This window comes from Pelobates fuscus, chromosome 8 (genome assembly GCF_036172605.1).
Source record: "Pelobates fuscus isolate aPelFus1 chromosome 8, aPelFus1.pri, whole genome shotgun sequence".
Taxonomy (NCBI): domain Eukaryota; kingdom Metazoa; phylum Chordata; class Amphibia; order Anura; family Pelobatidae; genus Pelobates; species Pelobates fuscus.
The window spans coordinates 121,639,579-121,660,058 of record NC_086324.1 but is presented as its reverse complement, the minus strand read 5'-3'; the positions used below and the strand labels follow the sequence as shown (position 1 = coordinate 121,660,058).

General features: G+C 39.0%; 1 protein-coding gene across 5 annotated transcripts in view; it reads right to left on the bottom strand.

The window, feature by feature from the left end:
* CLEC16A (C-type lectin domain containing 16A) overlaps positions 1–20,480 on the bottom strand; it is a 156,412-nt gene that overhangs the window by 41,774 nt on the left and 94,158 nt on the right. For all 5 annotated transcript variants that reach the window (XM_063430278.1, XM_063430273.1, XM_063430275.1 and 2 more), the window contains one exon: positions 9,134–9,286. In XM_063430278.1, coding sequence (XP_063286348.1) covers positions 9,134–9,286 — 153 coding nt within the window. The remainder of the gene's footprint in view (positions 1–9,133; positions 9,287–20,480) is intronic.

Here is a 20,480-nt window from a genome sequence, read left to right as displayed (position 1 = left end):
AAAGATCAAGCATCGCTCACATGAGGCTTATTGGAGGTCAAAGGATAACGAAAAATGTAAATCAAATTAGTTTTTTTTACAAGCCCACTATGCAAACAGATACAGAAAAATGCATGTTTTGCAAATCATGGAAATATGAAAAAGGGCTCTGCTTGTGTTTTAATATGCTGAGATTTGAATGTAGCCCCTGACCCAGCCATGGACACTTCAGCCCACCATGCCAGTTCTACCTGTGTTAACTTTCCTCCCTAGCAATCCTCTTTCAAAGCCCCTTGTTACTCCTTAGATACTTTTTGGTTGACAAGCATTTGCTATAGAGGATCGACTTTTGTACTATTTCCCTCGTTCCTTGGTTGGACCATGCTTCTGTAAGGCTCACTGTTAATGAATCATGTGCCTTTTAAGGAAAGGGGAGCATGGAGGGTCAATTACTTATCTGACAAGGTTTATATCTCTGCGTTCCTTACTGAATATTTTGCTCTTTACAAAAACAACCTGACATCTCCCCAAAAGCTATACTTCGGGGCATATTTATAAAATATGCTTCCACCCTTTAGTGGGAGTGTTTAAATTTCTTCCAAAGTAGTTGGGAGCCTACTGCTACGATTTAGGCCTCGATTCAATATTGTGTTGGACACGTTTTTCAAATGATGTACTATATTGGACTAACTTTTAAAATGATGTAATATTATGATTTTTGTTTTATTTTGTTATATTTTTTTGAACTCCTGAGACATATTTTGTACATTATTCTCTGTATTGCACTTTATCTGCATATCCTATTTATTGTCTCCTTTCCCTACCCTGTGTCTCCCAGGAAGGTATTATATTACTGTACCATCCAGGTTTTCACTAGCTTGACTTTTTATCATTTCATTCATAAATTTGTGCATTCCTGGACAGACTATATCTGCTTTCCATCCTCAAGACTAAGTTGCAGACTCTTTTGGACTTGATTACATCTGAGGATGAAGCCACAGTGATTAACATTGAAGCCCACAAAAGTCTGAGCCCAGACTAGCTTTCTATATTATGAGACCTTTTTTTCTTTTTGTCCCTAAGTAGATTCTGCATGCTCATGTTAACACATTAACTATGCCAAGTAAACGCCAGGTAGTTTGTAAAAATCTTCATCCCATTTTTTTTTTAAATCAAATTCAGAAACCCAAATATATGTAAAAATTCGAGAAAATCATATCATCCACTTATTGCCAGCTCTCCTTCACCAGTATTAAGTGGGTTTTGTACAACCCTTGGATAATACTAGAAAATATATCAATATCTTTCACTGTTCGTGTCGGATCTCCCAGCCCTACCTGCTCCTCTCTTGACATCGACATTCGACAGGGTGCATTGGGGCTATATGTTGGAGGATTTGTGCAGATATGACTTTTCCTCCTCTTTTGTTAAATTATTATATGCCTGCACAACTGCATTGGTTATGTAGTCTGGTTTCCTTTAAGCTCTATTCTCCAGCACTAACAGCTCCCGCCTGGGATTTCTCTTAACCCCTCTACTGTATGACTAAGTTCGGGAGCCTCTGGCTATTATCATCTGCACCAACCACAATATTTCAGGGTAGCCCTCTCTCCTACTTTCTGTAGTATTTTAAGCTTAGATATTATGACATTACGGTAGCTTTAACCTACCTATTAGTCACCATCTGCCTTACATAACACGATAACTGACTTTAGCACCACTTCATACCAAAAGGGCAACATGTTTAAAACACAAGCACTATCAGTTGGTATATCGAAAATTAAGGTAGCATGCTTGTGATTCTTGTACTGTTATAATGGAAGGACAGCCATATTACTTATTTGGGCGTTAAGATAACCAAGACCATAAACTCAATAGTTCAGCTCGATTTAGCAAAGCAATGGTCTTTAATCTAACTTAATCTCTTAAAGTTGAAACATTATCTTTCCTGGCTTGGCAGTATAGCTGCATATATGCACCATTCCCATCAAAGTTCCTGAATCCCTTCTCATGATCATTCAAAAGGGTTTTAAATAAATATGTAGGTTACTAAAATGCAAGAAGAATCCCTAGCAGTTCCACGTTCTTATCTAGGAGGAAAAGTGGTCAAAGTTTACCTTATGTGCACAAGGCTTCTTTACTTGCCCAATAAATTGCTTTCTTCTCCCTCCTCTCCCCCGGTTACACCCCATCTCTCCTTAAATACATGGGAATAACTAGGGGTTTGCAAAGTGGGTGACCTCTATATGGCCTCCACTACGCACACTTTATGTTATGATATGTTATAGTTGCCATATTCCTTCTCAAAACCTTTAACTGTCTCTCTGCAGATGCCTTATATTTTAAACAGTTGCCACATGTGCAACTATTGACTCATAAACACATATTGCTAAACAAGGTATATCTGCATTTTATTTGACTCTCAGTGCCTCCGCAACCCAGCAAACCCCCATAAAGTGCCACCGCATTAGGTACTTTGTTGCTTTGGCTAATTTGGGTGGGTAATTATGGAGCAGCAGACAATCAGGTGTCATAGGTAGGGTAATTCCCATGCTACCTTGGATTAGTTTGGTTATCTCTTTCCAATACGGTGTCACTTTTGAGCACGCCCACCAGATATGGAGTATGGAGCCCGTTCCTGATGTGCACCTCCAGCAACAATCTGAAGCCTCAGGGTATATTTGCTTGAGACGTGTAGACACCAAGTACCAACGATATAAAAAATGTTGGGATAATTTGGTGTGGTTTGCGCTAAGTGTAAGTCGTTTTGGGGTAATAAATATCTCCCGCCACATTTTGTCTGGGATTGTCAGACCAAGGTCTGTCTCCCATGCCACGACAAAGGAGTATATTAAAGATAAGTCGTGTTTTAGTATGTTAGAGTATAATGTTGAGAACGTTTTGTGTGCTGGCGTGATTTTAAGCAGTGTTCTTTCAAAGCTCGCCAGCCGATGTTTATTTACAATGCCACCATTCCCAGTGTGTTGTTGTTTTAACCATGAGTGTATTTGTAGGTGTGAAAATTGTGCCACCAATGGTAGACCATATCTGTGTTGCATATCAGAGAATAATAATTAATCATCTTGGAAAAACTGGTAAATAGAGTGGACCCCGTGGCGTTCCCAAATTTTGTGGTTGAAGTTTACGCTTTTTTTTGGCATATTGAGTCCTATAGCTTGTGTTTTGGTCAGTTAAGTTTATAGTAGGAACACCTACTGTATTCCTGTTGGACTTCAAGAAAGGATGGGATGGATATGTGCGGTCGCGTTAGAGTAAGGAGGACGTCATTTGCAAATAACGTGAGCTTATATTCAGTATCTTTAACCTGTATGCAATGGATGTCGGGATTACATCTAATGAGTGTTGTGAGCAGTTCCAGCGCCAGCACGTACAATAGGGGTAAAAGGGGGCAGCCGTGTCTAGAGCCATTTGAAATGTGAAATGGGACAGAGGTAAAACCCCCTCCTGCCACCTTGGCAACTGGGTTGTTGTATAAGGCTTAGACCACTGAGATGTTGCCGTGTCTTTTGGTGACCAAAGAAAAGACTTGTCGTGGCACTGAAGATCGCATTTCATCACTTGCCCAAGTGCTTTGTACCCTAGAAATCAACAACACTTAGCAAAATATGTCTCATTTTGCTGAGGAAACTATGTGATCTTATGATAAGCAGTTGGGATTACGGGAGGTATTTTGTCCCTTCTAACGTCACTCCCTTCTTAGTTGGTACTATCACTGGGGAATAGTGTTTCATATTGTATGGACACCTGGGAAGGACACACTTCCTACTCCCAACTACCTTTTCCTGTCATTCCTCCTTTTCTGTTTCTCTATGTCTGCTTCTATTTTCTATTTCTGTGTTTGTCTTCCTTTCTGTCCTCTAAAACCTATTTACAAATGATTGAGGCTCCATTTGACCTGCCTATGGACAGAATGTTGCATGCATTCTTTGCTATTGTTACATTCGATATTTGTGTATGTTGTGAACATTTGTACTTTATTATCATTATTATTATTATTATTATTATTATTATAGCACCAATAAATTCCATAGTGCTTTACAATGGGTGGACTAACCAACATGTAATTGTAACCAGACAGGTTTGACACACAGAAACAGAGGTTTGAGCTATTAACAGTTTAATTGATATGCATTTGTGAAAAAGTGAGTTTTTAATGATTTTTTTGAAGGAGTGGAGACTAGGTGAGTGTCTAACGGAAAAGGGATGGGAGTTCCATAGGAACGGTGCAGAGCTAGAGAACTCTTGAATACGAGCATCAGAGGTGGGAGTACGAACAGAGGATAGACGCAGGTCTACAGCAGAGCGTAGGGGCCTGGTCGGGACATAATTGTGTATTAGCGAGGATAGATAGGTGGGAGTAGCATTATGAGAGATTTGAAAGCAAGAACCAGAATTTTATATTGAGCCCTATATCTTACTGGAAGCCAATGCAGGGACTGACAGAGGGATGAGGCGTGGGAGTTGTGGGCAGACAGGAAGTTGAGCCTAGCCGCCGCATTCATTAAAGTCTGCACTGGGGCAAGTTGGGAGCACGTAAGACCAGTGAGAAGTGGATTGCAGTAGTCAAGGCGAGAGATGACAGTGGCATGGCCCAGCACCTTAGCCGGATCTGGCATTAAGTAGGGGCGGGTGCGCGCAATGTTTTTGAGACGGAAGCGGCAGGATTTGGCGATAGACTGGACATGAGGGATGAAGGAGAGGTCGGAGTCAAAGAGAACACCGAGGCAACGAACCTGCGTGGTGGAGCGGATGGTAGCACCATTAACGTGGAGGGAGACAGAAACGGGAGTAGCAACACTTGAGGGAGGAAAGACCAGAAGTTCTGTTTTGGACAAGTTGAGCTTAAGGAAGTGGGCAGCCATCCAGTTGGAAATAGCAGAGAGGCAGTCAGAGACACAAGTCAAGAGGGGCGGGAAGAGATCAGGGGAGGACAGATAGATATGCGTGTCATCTGCATAGAAGTAATATTGGAAGCCAAAGGACCTAATCAGTTTACCAAGGGAGGCAGTATAGATCGAGAACAGTAGGTGACCAAGGACTGAACCTTGTGGCACATCAAAAAGAGAGAGGTTGTGAGGAAGAGGCAGAGCCAGAGAAAGAAATGTTAAAAGAGCGCTGGGTGAGGTAGGAGGAGCACCAGGAGAGAGCAATATCTTGTAGACCGAGATTACGGAGGATGAGAAGAAGCTGTTGATGATCAACAGTATCAAAAGCAGCAGAAAGGTCAAGCAGAATTAAGATAGAGTAGTGACCGTGACATTTTGCAGCTAGTAGATCGTTTGGAACTTTGGTCAGAACCGTTTCTACAGAGTGCTGAGCGCGGAAACCAGACTGAAGTGGGTCGAGCAGAGAATTGGACTCGAGGAAGTCTGTCTATTTTACATAAACAAGTCTTTCAAGGATCTTGGATGCAAAAGACAGAGCGGTAGTTGGACGGTGAGTTATGTTTTTTTTGTTGTTTTTTTATCGGGTTACAGTTGCTTGTTTGAAGGTTAATGGAAATATGCCAGAAGATAGAGAGAGATTGAGAATTTTTGTGAGAGGTAAAGCAAGAGAAGGAGACAGAGTATGGATGAGATGGGAGGGAATACAATCAAGGGAGCAGGTGGTGGGACGGGAGGACCGGAGCAGATCAGAAACCGAATGAGCATATACAGCAGAGGGTGTGAGGTTGAGGGAAGTATTGTAAGGGAAGAAGAGAGATGAGAGATCTCTTCCCTGATTGTAGAGATCTTGTCAGTGATGTGAGTTGCAAAGTTTGTGGCTGTTAAGGCGGTAGAAGGAGCAAAGAAGAGAGTTAAAAGTGTGGAATAGTCATTTGGGTTAGCGGGAGAGTGTGGTTATGAGGGTATTGAAGTAATTTACTTTTTCAGAGGAAAGAGCCAAGCTGTAATAAAGCACCATAAAGCATATATTTATAGTGGAGAAAGTCAGATGTGGAGTGAGACTTCCTCCAGCAGCGTTCAGCAGTTCTGGAGCATTTTTGGAGGTATCGAGTCAGCTTGGTGTGCCAAGGTTGTAGTTGGGGGTGCTTGCTGTGTTTACGTGTAGGGGGTGCCATGATGTCTAGTTGAAAGGAGAGGGTGGAATTGTAGAAGGAGATTGCAGAGCTAGGGCAGGTGAGGTTTGAGATAGGTAAAGGAGTTTAGAGGTTAGTGGAGAAGTTCTCTAGGTCATGAGATTGGAGTTTTCTGTGATATTGATGTGCAGAGGATGGTGTCCATTGGGTCCTGGGTGTGTGGATGTCAAAAGAGAGCCGATGGTGGTCAGATTGAGGAAAAAGGAATATTGGAGAGATTAGAGGCGGTACAGAGTTTGGTGAAGGCGAGATAAAGAGTGTTTCCCACTGTATGGGTTGCTGATTTAGACCACTGCGTGCGCCCAAAGCAGGAGGTTACAGAGAGCAGATGAGAGGCATCAGTGGAGTTGAGGTTGTTGATTGGGATATTGAAATCCCCAAGTATAAGGGAAGGGGTGCTAGAGTAGAGGAAGTGAGGTAGCCAGGAAGAAAAGTGCTTAATAAATAGCTTAGGATGACCGTGGGCAGTAGATGATAGCAATTCTTAAAGAAGTGGGTTTAAAAAGGCTGACAGTGTGAACTTTAAAGGAAGTAAAGGATAGGGCAGGGGCAGGAGAGATTGGTTGAAAGGTACATTGAGGAGAGAGAATGATGCCTACACCACCTCCTTTACAGTTGTTGGGTCTGGGAGTATGGGAGAACTGTAGCCCACCAAAACATAAAGAGGCAGGAAAGCCAGGTCCCTGTGATACTTGTACTCGTATTATCATAAACGGTTATATTTTATATTGTATGTTAATTGTGAACCCCACATGAACTTTAATTGGGAAAAAGAAAGAAAATGTGTTATGCCGTACCAGTCCCCCAAACCATGGCTCAATTGAGTTGTTTGGTGAAGAACATTTATTTTCTATAACAAAGTAGTATAAGTAAGATGGCAGTGACATTTAGGCATGGTATACATGACCACATATTGAGAATCTTTAATTTCATATAGTATGGGTAATCTTCCTCAAGAACAATGGTTTGGCACTGAAACCTCTGCTAAATTAATGGGGCCCATGGTGTGAAGTGTGACTGTACAGGAACCACAGGGTTTTAAATTTGTCTATTAAATAGTATACCACTGCATGAAGTGGAAGGACCTAAGCATAATCTGCTATTGGAGATCAGCTACGGTCCTGTCATTAATAACTGACATCAGGTCATTCCTATACTGCCAAAGAGAAAGTGGGCTGGAACTGCAGTTGCCAATATGCTATGAGTAAATAGCACTGTAGAAAAATGTTCTGCCTTTAAGACTTCTTTAGAATGCAGTTCAGAATGCTTCTCAATATTTCAGGAATGCCTTAACCACTTCACTACCTAAATTGAGTATAAACATTTTTATTTTCATGTAATTTGAAGAATGAAATCTAGTACATGAAGCCTCACTCACCTTCACTTAAACATTTGAATGTCTGAACGTGATGGATGGATGTCTTATCAGATATATAACTATGTAATACTCTATTTATGCTTACCAACCTTTAAAGGAATTAATTTCTCTGCCGGGAGCCACAGGTCACTGATATAATGACTATGTATTTGCTGAAAATGTAAGCTTACCAACAGTAAAGGACGTTTCAATTAGTCATACCATTCCTACAGTCAGAGAGAGGGGAGGAATGAATGGCCTCTACCATTTCCCTCTTAATATAACATTAGCTTTGCAGATCTTGATAAATATTGCATTAACAGTTTTAAATAGCATTATTTAGAAATGTATGATTAAACTGTATTTACTGTATATAGGAAGTATGCTCAAATGCAGACATTCTATTTACATTCTGTTGAAATTTGTAATAATTTTAGTAATTTTGTACTGCTAATTATTTCCTTAGGATCCTTACAAATACTTAAATAAGCAAGGTATTTGACCATTTTACTTTTCTATTTTTGCCACATCTACTTATGCGAGAAAATAGAAGTTTCTTTTGCTTTTACACTTTTTATCATTTCAGACCCGGTTTGAAAGTTTGCTATATAAATGACACCAGATATTTTGTTATGTTTATAAGCTTGCTAGGTATCCCTTGCTTCAAATATATGTTATGCTAATATGTTTTTAAACAAAAAGTGCTCGGTAATGAAGGAGTCTGGAATAGACCGACAGCTTGTACACTTTAATCAATGTAATATTTTTGAATAAGCTTTTCAAATGATTACATTTTTTTTAGAGAACTTTGAAAATAAGTTTATCCAAATAATAGAAAAAAATAAAAAATAAACTCAAGATATTCAAAACTCAAAATATTACAATATTACATTGTTTTTAAAATATGAAATGCTTTTAAAAGTTTTTCCAAAAATATTAAATCATTTGAAAAGCTTATCCAATCATTTTAAATTGAGGCTTTAAAAGTAAATGTTTGAGTTTTAATGCTTTGTCTTAGTTTGTGCAGGCCAGCAGACACTACCCCATTATTTTTTAATGTAACAGAACTTCTTAATTGCCTCGACTCCCCTTCCCATTTAAAATGTTTTACGAACTACAAATAATTGCATAGTAAAGCACCATTGTAATATTTCTTTAGACTTTCTTGTTTTATTAGGATACCATGTTGTTTTTATGTTACAGAACATTCAGTGGAATTATTTCATAAACATCATATAAATCTTTTGAATGTCACATAACCCTCCCAAAAAGTTTCTTTATCAGGAAAAATAACATATGTATTAGCATACAGATTATCAATACAACAATAACACTGTTGACAGTAACAAAAAAATTAGAATTTTATATTTTAACTATAAAAAAATATAGTTATGTACATATTTCTAGAATTAGCTAGAAAAATACTTTTCAGAAATCATTCTCTAGCATTAATGATTTTTTATGTAAACAGAAAAGCAAGGGACATTGTAAACGTTTTGCAATAATGCTTCATTTTAATATTATGTCCTTTAATATATTATGATGACATGGGCAAGGAAAAGGAACTCCCCCTCTCCCGCCTCCGTAAAAGCATCTCACAGACTTTGGTTGGTAAGTCTGTGTGGACAGTTACTACAAATATTAGTGAAAAGCATTTTTACGGGGCAATCTTCTTGAAATGAAGAAAGTGATAATACCTGATGGGCTCTGTACTGTTGAGGGTGTTGATGTTAAGCTCGTTGTTAAAGAGTCACATGCCCCAGTACTTCCGCTGGGGCTACCATTAGATGAAGGAGATGAAGCTGGTGGTGATATAACCTGTTGGTCTATAGATTGGGCTACTGCAAAGCCTGAAACAGAATGATAGATCATTATTATTATACAGTAGAAATAAATAATATATATATATATATATATATATATATATATATATATATATATATATATATAAAGTGAAGAATACATTAAACTCTAAGACAATCTTCAACATTAGTTTCAGTCCAAATAAATATTAAAGGTTGTCAAAAACTTAAAGGTAAACTCAATGTACCATAGCCACTATAGTATGCTATGGTGGTTATCTTGCCAGGAGTAACATACAAGCAAACAAAAAAAATCCTTCTCAGCAACACATTGTTGTTGACTATTAATATCAGCTATAAAAAAAAAATAAGCCCTGCTCAAATCACAATAAAAGTCCACAAAGAAATAATGTAAAAAAAACCACATAATATTAAAGGTAATATAGAATAAGTTTGAGAAATCCAATTTGTGTCACGAACAGGTAGGTCTAATTAAATGGTGGTTATAAACCTCAATAGATGTAAAGTCTGCTTTCCAATATTAAGTCTATGTTTGCCGCAGTTTTCTGTTCAGACTTGTAGATTTTAAAAAAATATATATTTTTTGGGCCATAAATGGAGGTAAAGGATGTAAACAATTTTTATTTGAAGCGCTGGTCCATGTCAATCCCCTAATAATACCCCTGCTTTGAGATCTTATAGAAGATCTTAGCTAGTGACATTGTGAAGAATGTTCGTTGTTACACAACACAAAGAGGGGGCTTTTTGTCACCCTTTGTGTGAGAATGTATGCGGCTATCCCTTTTACAGTAGGGAATTTCCATGTTGTGTGATTGTTATTTAGGTTGATCCTGTGAGGAGGACTGAGAAAGGGATGAGGAGAAAACAGGAATAGAATAGAATTCTGAAGTGTATTTCTATGAACACACAGCGGCTAAACACCCCATGTAAAAGAAAACTTCTTTACGAATTACTCAGAAAAGAAAAAATAGACATAGTTTTGATACAAGAGACTCACTGGAAAAGGGAAGAGAAAGTTAGATGGAATTATGAGTTGTATGAAGAAGTTATACATGCATTGGTGGAGGGAAAAAAAAAAAGAGGAGTTGTCATTATTTTTTCAAAACAGATTAATAAGGAAATATTATATACAGAGTTGGATAGTGAAGATCCAAATTCTAGTATGCAGGATAGACTCAGTTACATATACCTTTGTAAATCTTTACTCGCCAAACGTATTACCAACAAAATATTTAAAAATGGTAACGGATAGGGTTGGAAAAGTTAAAATGGGAATACTGGTTGTCACAGGGGATTTTAGTAATAACACAGGAACAAAATAATAATATGAATGCCCCTCTCACTAAATTAGAATTTAAATTAGCCATCGAAAGGCTAGTAAATTTTAAGACCCCTGGCCCAGATGGGATGACTAATAAATTTTACAAGATTTATAAAGATATATTGTGTGAACTAGGGATCGACCGATTATCGGTCTGGCTGATATTATCGGCCAATATTCTATATTTTCAGCAACATCAGTCAATAACGAAAAAACACAAAAAAGGGTCAGCGCTGATATGACAACAGGAATGGAATGATATAAAGTATAGGCAGCACACCTATAGAATGGGGGGTCCCCTCCAATCCCCTCAGGATAAGTATATAAAAAAAAAAAAGTAAAGGTTGCGCCTTAAAAATAAGTGAAAGTAATACTTATAGAAATATACAGAAGTCCAAGCAGTTCTGCAATAGTCCAAAATTTGAATGATCCACGTTGGCAGGAAAAGGTCCTTATGAGTCAACGACTAGGGTGTATGGTCACAGGTGGAAACTCATAGTGGAAACTCGTAGTGTCAACGACAAGGGTATATGGTCACAGGTGGAAACTCTGATATTGCCGATAATGCAGACCAGGGCCGCCATCAGGGTCCTGGGGGGCCTGCGGCATCCCTGGAGGGTCCAGCACACTCTTACTTACCTTCCCAGCAGCTCCCTTCAACTCCCCGGTCTAAATCTCGCGAGTCCTGTGGCCGTCAGAGCGTTGCCACAGGTTACCACGGCAACGTTCTGCGCGGCACACAGGCCGCGAGTGTTAGACAGGGGAGCTGCTGGGAAGGTAAGAGTGTGCTTGCCCCCTCTGTGCACAGTCCATGCCACCAGACCACCAGGGAATGCCATACCTCCCCCCCCCCCCTCCCTGGCCAGGTAAGAAGCAGGGAGGAGGGACTAAAACATAATTTAATTTCTTTTAATATTTAAAAAAAAAGTTAAAAATATAAAAATGCCACCCTCATTTTAAACACACACTCTGCATTCATTACATACACACACTACACAAACACACTCTGCATTCATTACATACACACACTACACAAACACACTGCATTCATTACATACACACACTACACAAACACACTGCAATCATTATATACACACACTACACAAACTCATTGCACAAACACACACTACACAAACACACTGCATTCATTATATACACACACACACACTACACAAACACTCATGGCACAAACACACACACTCCGAATTCACTATACACACTGCACACACACTGCATTAACTATACACACTGCATTCACTATACACATACTACACAAACACACACACTCTGCATTAATTATATACACACTATATCCACTACACAAATCCACTCTGCATCCACTACACAAACACCCACTGCATCCACTACACAAACATCCACTGCATCCACTACACAAACACACACACACACACACACACACACACACACTGCATTCACTAATCAAATACTCTCACTGCATCCACTACACACACATATATTCTTGAAAACAAATTCTGACTGGCATGTATATTTTGTGCATTTACCTTAATAAAAAAAAAAGATTTTCAAAATATATAAAAATAAACATGTTCAGTTAACAGTAGATTTGTGTAGAAATAGATTATTTTTTTTAATGGTAAATGTACAGAGTATCGGTAAGCTATCAGCCTGAAAGTTCACAGACTATCGGTATTGGTATCGGCTCTAAAAAAATCAATATCGGTCGATCCCTAGTGTGAACATTTAGCCAACGCTTTTAACGAGATTGTAGATAAGGGTTCTGGACCAAAAGAAATGCTCTATACAAATATAATACCGATTCTTAAAAAAGAGAAAGATCCTTTGGAACTTAAAAACTATCGCCCAATCGCTCTACTAAATGTAGACTCTAAGCTGTTCTCGGCAATATTAGCTGAGAGGATAAAGAATATTTTACCTAGTTTAATTCATGAAGACCAAATCGGTTTTGTCCCCACTAGACAGGCAAGTGCTAACTCGAGACGTTTGATCAATATTTTGGATTGGGGAGAGAGATCGGGGAAGACCCTTCTGACCCTGTCATTGAATGCAGAAAAGGCCTTTGAAAGGGTCGGAATGGGGATATATGTTCGGGGTCTTGGAGTCCATGGGTTTCTGTGGATGGATGAAAGCAGCAAGTAAAGCCATGTACCAAAATCCGATGGCCAGGGTGGTGGGTGCAGATTTATGTTCTGATTGTTTTACTTTGGGCAATGGCACCCATCAGGGATGCCCGCTGTCACCAGTATTACACATAATATCCATGGAGCCCCTAGCAACTAGAATAAAGTAGAACCCAAATATCAGGGGGATTCCAGTAGCTTCAAAAGATCTTAAGATGTGCATGAGGATGACAATACTTTGACTGATCAGATCGCTTCCATTCCACACTTAATGAATGAGATTGCCCAGTACAGTGAGATATCTAATTACAAGATGAATATAAATAAATCTGTGGTTATGTTCAAAAATTGTGATGCTAATACAAAAAACTAATATTAGAAATGCATAGCTTTAGAAAATCTAAGGGGAGTTTTGAGTATTTGGGTGTTACGCTTGCTGACAAAACAAATTGAATTGTTGGAGAGAATGTTCTGAAACGGATTAGATTAGCAAACCAAATGTTAAAAAAAGTGGAATAATAATTTTCTGAGCTGGTCAGGTAGAATTAATATCATCAATGCCTATATTCTCCCTAACTGGACATATTTATTATTTTTTTTTTTTTAAATGATCCCTCTAAAAATACCAGACAGCTGGTTAGAAATTGTTTAGAGAAATTTTAGAAATTTTGTGTGGACAGGGAAGAGACCACGCATTAATCTGGACCTGCTGACAAATAGTCCCAGCCAAGGTGGTATGAATTTCCCAATATTAAAAAACACAATGAGGCTAGTATAATCCATCCACTCTTCTAACTAAAAAGGAAGCGAGGGAAACAAGTTGGTTTATATTAGAGACCCAATTATTAAATAAAAGCGATATAAATAAACTTGTTTGGCAAGAAAAAGGTATCTGGTATTAAAAGAAATTAAAAATAAAATCTTTAAACTAAGAAAAAACTAAGAAAAAAAGATTAAAAATAACGAGAACATTTATGGTTTTATGGAATTGGAGATTCTAGAGTCGCTTATAGATTATCTAAAGTTAGACTTGTGGAAAGAAAAGAAAATTAAAGATGTAAATAATATTATGAAAGAGTATTATTAGTAACTTCTTAAGAATCAAATCACTTGTCTCTAATACATTTTGAAAAGGGAAAAAGTAAAAATGCCATCTGTATGAAACAATTTTTTGCACCAATGAAAACGTCAAAACTTTTATCAAAATGCTATATGTTGACCCGAACGATGCCACAAATTATCGTTACAAAACAGTTTTAAAAATGGTAAACAGAGTGCAACATTAACATAGATGTTGGTGCTTGGTGTAAAAAAAAAAAATGGCCATAATATAATTTTGATCGAAACTCGTTTTAAAGTATGTAATAGGTGGTACTTGGTTCCGACCAGATTAAACAAAATGGACACTAGTGTCTCAAATGTATGTTGGAGATGAATTGGGGCTGCCCAAAAATCAAAACTATATGGGATCAGGTCTATAAAATATCTTATGATATGTATAAGACTAAAATTGAAAAAAGTCCAAGTTATTGCATATGGGCTGGCCTGATTTAGCTACATCAAATTATTATTATCTGGTTACACATAGTTTCCTGGCTGTGAAGATTCTCATAGTGAGAGAATGGAAACAACCTATAGAAATCAGTTAATATCAATGGGCAAAACAACTAAATTTCCAATTAAAGATGGAATTGGGTGTATGCTGGAAAAATAATTACGGTATTCGGTCAGGAATAAAATGATGAGAGAAATGTCTTGATAAAATGTGGGCATTTAATAAAACCTAAATAAAACAAACATTCACTTCAGAATTAGATAAGCCATATAAAGAAAAGAAAATAATTGCTCTTCCCTGCTCAGCCCCCCTTTTTCACACAGGTAGAATGTATTATGTATGAGTAAATGTTAAGTCTTTGTACGTTAATTCTATATGTATTTTGTACTTTTTTTTTGTGTGATAAAAAATTCAAATAAAGAGTTATTAAAAAAAAAAGTTCACAATGCCTAACTGCTCCTTTGGAGTTGCCAATCTCTCCAATGGAAACATCACAATAAATCCTAGGTTGCCAAATGCAAACTCTGTATTTGTGTACGTGTATTTTCTTTTTTTTTGTTATTTGAAGTGTTTGGGGGGACTGCATGACAAATCAGGCCGTTCCCCTACAGGCAGAGCTTCAGATGGCTATTTCAGCTATGTGATCACAATCAGCAAGGGGGACTGCCTGGGTATAGGACAGGACCCGTGCTGTCACCGCCTGGACAGGCGCCAATCAGTAGGGGTTGCTGTGTGTGAAGAGAGGTAGGAATAGGAAGTTACAGCATATCCCTGCCTCTCTCTACTCACTGATCAGCAGGGGAGCAGCTACACAGCACAGAGAGTATAGAATGCAGCTCCCAGGATGCAGAGACAGCCTACAGCTCGGGTAAGTGAAGGATCGGGGGAAAGGCTGCAGAGACATGGGGACACTGGGACACTAGGAAACCTGGGAACACTGAGATACATTGGGACACAGAGACTAAGGGTCACTGAAACACTAGAGGACACAGAGACACTAGGGGACACAGTGTCCCTATGTCTCCCAGTATACCATACTCTCCCAGCCAGTGTCCATAGTGTCTCAGTGTCCCAAAGTCTCTCATTATCTCCAAGTCTCAGTGCCCCTAGTGTCCTAGTGACATGGGACACAGGAAGAGATGGTGACACAGATACTAGGGGACACAGGGAGACATAGGGACACAAGGGGACACTGGAAGACATGGGGCACTGAGACACTGAACAATAGGGACACTGGGAGATCTGGTTACAGACACTAGGGGACACTGCGACATGGGGACAGTGGGAGACTAGGGGACAGGGAGAACAAGGGGCACTGAGCGACATCGGGAAAATGAACTGTGATACATAGGGACACAGACACTAGGGGACCTAGAGACACTGGGAGCAATTCATCTATACAGCAGAATCAAACTAAGTAGTTTTTTGATGATTTTACAAAATTTTCTTTTAGGTCACTCCTTGTGAGTTACATCATATGATGTCACGCATACATAATTATTTATGCAAATTAGCAAGGCAGGTATTTTTGTGTGCACTTGCCGACAATGAAATTAGTTAAAATAATGCTGACTTTGGTCTCTCTAACACTGTGGCATGTCACCCATCTTCTACACTCAACTTCTCTCTGTCCCAGACTACATAACAGGAGCTTCTGCCTGATAGTAAGAAGTTAAAGAGACAAGTGGACATGTGAGTGTCAGTCCTCATTAGACACATTTAAGCTCAGGGTGCAGTCTGCATATTATGCCCTTAGTTGGCCAACCTGCATGATTGGCAGGCAGCCTGACATGCATTCATGCTGGGTTGACCATTTAATTCTTTGGGCAGACATGCCCCCTTCTTGGGCATGTTCGCCACTTTCAGCATTTCTGGTTACGTAATTTGCGTCAGTGGCACACCCTTTTACCCCACCCACTGACTTCCAAGTTGGAGTCCAGTTCCTCCAGAACATGACCAGACATTGGTCGCAGAACTCTTGCCTGCTGGGAGGCGCGGTAGGCCCCAGAGTATCGGCAAGTATGTTTCCCAGGCTAGGAAACGTTGACAGGCATAGAGTGAGTATCTCCGGCAGGTTTGTGTAATCTCCGGTGTGTTGCAGTCTAATGTGCTTTCCATTATTGCCTAAATCTTTCTTTTTTATGGACTATTATCAGAGCACCCGAGAATGGTGTTCCTTCTGCTAAATATTGTTTCAATGCTGCCTTTTCCCATTCCATTTGTATTTTATCTCATGAGTAACTTCTCTAATTCAGAACACATACATTTTTGGCTTTTCATTTATTATTCATGCTAATTTGCGGATCTGGATGGGGACAGGGACACATTTCTTATTTAATACAGTATGTATCAAAAATTTTGATTTGTTCATCTGTATATTAATCTCTTTATAAATATATGTATTGATACTGTACATATGTACATATGTACATATATGTACAGCATATGACATCCAAAGGTAGTGTCAGGATCGGGACAGGGATCCAACACGCAGAGTACAAACAGGTACAGGATACGTATACCGGACCTTAGAATGGCCGGACTAACGTACGGAGAGTATAGAGAATGGTCAGAGACAAGCCGAGGTCGAGGGAACGAGAGGACAGGTAAGCGAGGAACAAGCCGGGTCAAGGATAACAGAGGTAAACAGAGTAAGTCAAACAAGCCGGGTCGGAACCAAGGGATAACAGAAAATACCAGAGCACTGTGTGACTAGACAGGCTAGAACCACGACAGGGCAATGAGCAAATGGGAGAAGCAAGTTTAAATACCCTGGCTCGGAGGGATAGACACGCCTCCGACGAGATCTGATTAGTCTCTAAAGGATTGAGTGACAGGTCGTTCCGGGCTGGCGTCATGACGTCGGTTTCCGGACGTCCTGCTACAAAAGGAAGTGACTCCCTCGCGGCCGGCGTTTACGTGACCGGGTGGACCGCGAGGAACAGAGGAAACAGCCCGTCCGGATGGATAGACGTCTAAGTCTCTACCTCTCTCGGAGGTAGAGACTTCAGGTACCCTGACAGGTAGTGATGATAAAGCACAGTGAAGTAGAAATTCCTTATATAAGTTGGATTGGTTTGACAATCAATTAATTGTTTAGTTAGAGGAACCAGAAGATCTACGTGGTATAACACTGAATAGAAGGTAAAATTGGGTATAGTTTTGTGCAGTTTGGAAGTTTCAGAGAGGAGTGAGCTGTGTATGTTGCCCAGTGAACAATGGGTCCAGTGGTGAAAACGGGAGTCTTTAGCAGAGAGAGCAAAAAAAGGCAATGGAAGAGGCTTAACGTGGGACGTGCACTTGCGTTTAGCATGAGTTGAGCACTTGAAAACAAATTATGTATGAATGAGGCAAAGGATGAATGGGAGAAATACAAAAATGGAGGAACAAGGGCTGCGCAATGTAAGATAATGGTGGTGAGACAATGTCTAGAATAAAGGATAAAACGGCAAAAGGGTAGAACTATGTTCAAATTTCCACAACTTAAGAAGATAGGAATAGTCCAGATATGACGACCTCGCTTTGGTCTAAAGTGTTTATTGCAGAGGGCGTGTCCTCACATGGCTATACAGTAATTTCGTTTTTATTAAAGACAGAGGAGAGAGGCAGCCAATAGTGCAATATGTCTGGTCCAATGGGTAACTAGTATATAATAGATAATATTAAACTCACATTTGCGAGAGCTATGACCAGCTCTGGCGTGAAGGGTGTACAGCGGTATGATCCCCGCTTATGGGATATAGTGGGTTTCTTCCTTCAGGTGATAAAAAGAAACAACTGATAGTGCTTTCTGGGATAAAATATCAGTAGGAACTAGTATAAAATAATAAGCTCACATTTGCAAGAGCTATGACCAGCTCTAGCATGAAGGGCGTACAGCGGTATGATTCCCGCTTATGGGATATAGTGGGTTTCTTCCGTCTGTGGTGTGTCCGTCACTCGGGAAGGGGATAAAAAGAAACAACTGATAGTGCTCACAGGTGTCTTTATTCTAGACATTGTCTCACCACCATTATCTTACTTGGCGCAGCCCTTGTTCCTCCATTTTTGTATTTCTCCCATTCATCCGTTGCCTCATTCATACATAATTTGTTTTCAAGTGCTCAACTCATGGTAAACTCAATAATTGCATTGCTTCAATATTCACTCTCTCCAAAGACTCTGCTCTTACTCATAGGCTTAATCGCAAGTGCACGTCCCACGTTAAGCCTCTTCCATTGCCTTTTTTTGCTCTCTCTGCTAAAGACTCCCGTTTTCACCAAAGTCTCACTGGACCCATTGTTGACTGGGCAACATACACAGCTCACTCCTCTCTGAAACTTCCAAACTGCACGAAACTATACCCAATTGTACCTTCTATTCAGTGTTATACCACGTAAATCTCCTGGTTCCTCTAAACAATTAATTGATTGTCAAACCAATCCAACTTATATAAGGAATTTCTACTTCACTGTGCTTTATCATCACTACCTTTGGATGTCATATGCTGTACATATTGAATATTTATAGTTGCCATTATTGTTCTGTTTTCATTGCCTAAGTTGTTCTTACTAAGTTAACACCATTGCATATTTGGGCTCAAATGTTATATCTGAGTATGTTATAATGTTATAACTCTATACCAAGAGTAATAAAGTAAAGTCATTTCATTTACTACTTAATTTATTATATCCTCCAATGATTGCATTATATTACACCATCACTACCAGGAATTGTGTCAAAAACATTAACACTACAGAAAAATTCTAACCTTGGACACCAAGCTGTGGAAACCAGATAAGTGCTTTTTTCCCCTTTTGATAGGATTTTAAATATTGTTGAGCAAGTAAACGATCATAAACATTTAGCAAATTGGAATTCCAGCATCTGAAATAAACTAAAGCTAAAAGGGCATTATAAGATCTCTTATCCTCTTATGTTTTTTAAACCTCACTTATTTTAAAATGTATTCATCACCTCATCATATTTTCCAAAAGTATGACTTAACAACCAAAACTACAGCCATGGGTGCCGATGCTAAAATAGGCTGAGAAAATATTGCCTCATTACTGGTTGAAAGATTAACAGCTCTTCCCTGACTGTGCACCTCCATCTAATGCAATGCAAGAAAGCAGCCTGTCTCATAAAACAGTGGCAAAGAAAGGGGTTTCCTGCTGTCATGCATGGCATTCTGACTTGCTATGAAATTATACTTGCTATGAAACATACAAGGATACTATGAATAGGAGGATCGGGATCTCAGGAAAATACAGTCAGGAATGGCATGGATTCTGCACAATATTGAACCTAAAGTGCATGTGCAACGTAAACCATTCCACATCCATAAAGCACATCAATTTGCAGTAGTGCTTTATGGGTCAGGAGCATCCCATTAAATGGCACTTTATAAAAGTGTTGATTTTTATGAGAAACTTATTATTGTTAAATAATGAATCGCTTCCTGGCTATCAATCAAACAGCCAGGGAGGTTTGCTCCTAGATTCCTTTAGCTCCCCCGAGCCCTGGAATCCTAAGACCTTGGCTCTGTTGTCTCGCTCTACCCATATTTCCGCAGTCTTTGACCTTGAGCCGTTCCCTGTATACTCTTTTGTCTGTTTTTCAGACTCTGTTCTACACTATCCCACGTTATGCCTGATGACTAATTGTTGGTAATATGTTAAGGTGTATCTGCCTTGACACATACTTGGATACCAGTATATAGAAAACAAATTAAAAAAATTGGGTTATAGTTTATTTTTTCTAAAACATTTTTTAAACAATTTCTGGCAACCATTATTATTCTTAGAATGTCCTATACTATACATGGAGTACATGCCATGCAACACAAGATGGGGAGGGAAGTCTTCGGCATGTTTACCTTTCGATTTCTCTAATATAAAACTAAAGAAAATCAAGAAAAGAAAACAAGCATTTATTTCTTAATGTGAAAAATAGAAAAAGTGGTAAAACGCGCCAAAAAATGTGTTACAATAATAAAATGAATATATCATACATACATATAGACTCGGTTAATACAGCATGGAAAAAAACTCAAAGGAGATAAAAACAATAAAATAATAGTGCAATATGTTCTAAATAATAAATGTTGAAATATGTAAAATTCGAGATGAAAGGCAAACTCACACTTTGCAGAGCTGCTAAGAGCTCTGCTGTATAGCGCCTGGACGGTACAATCCCCGTCTTAGGATATGTAGAGGTTAGGATGTCCAAACTTGGCAACCATAT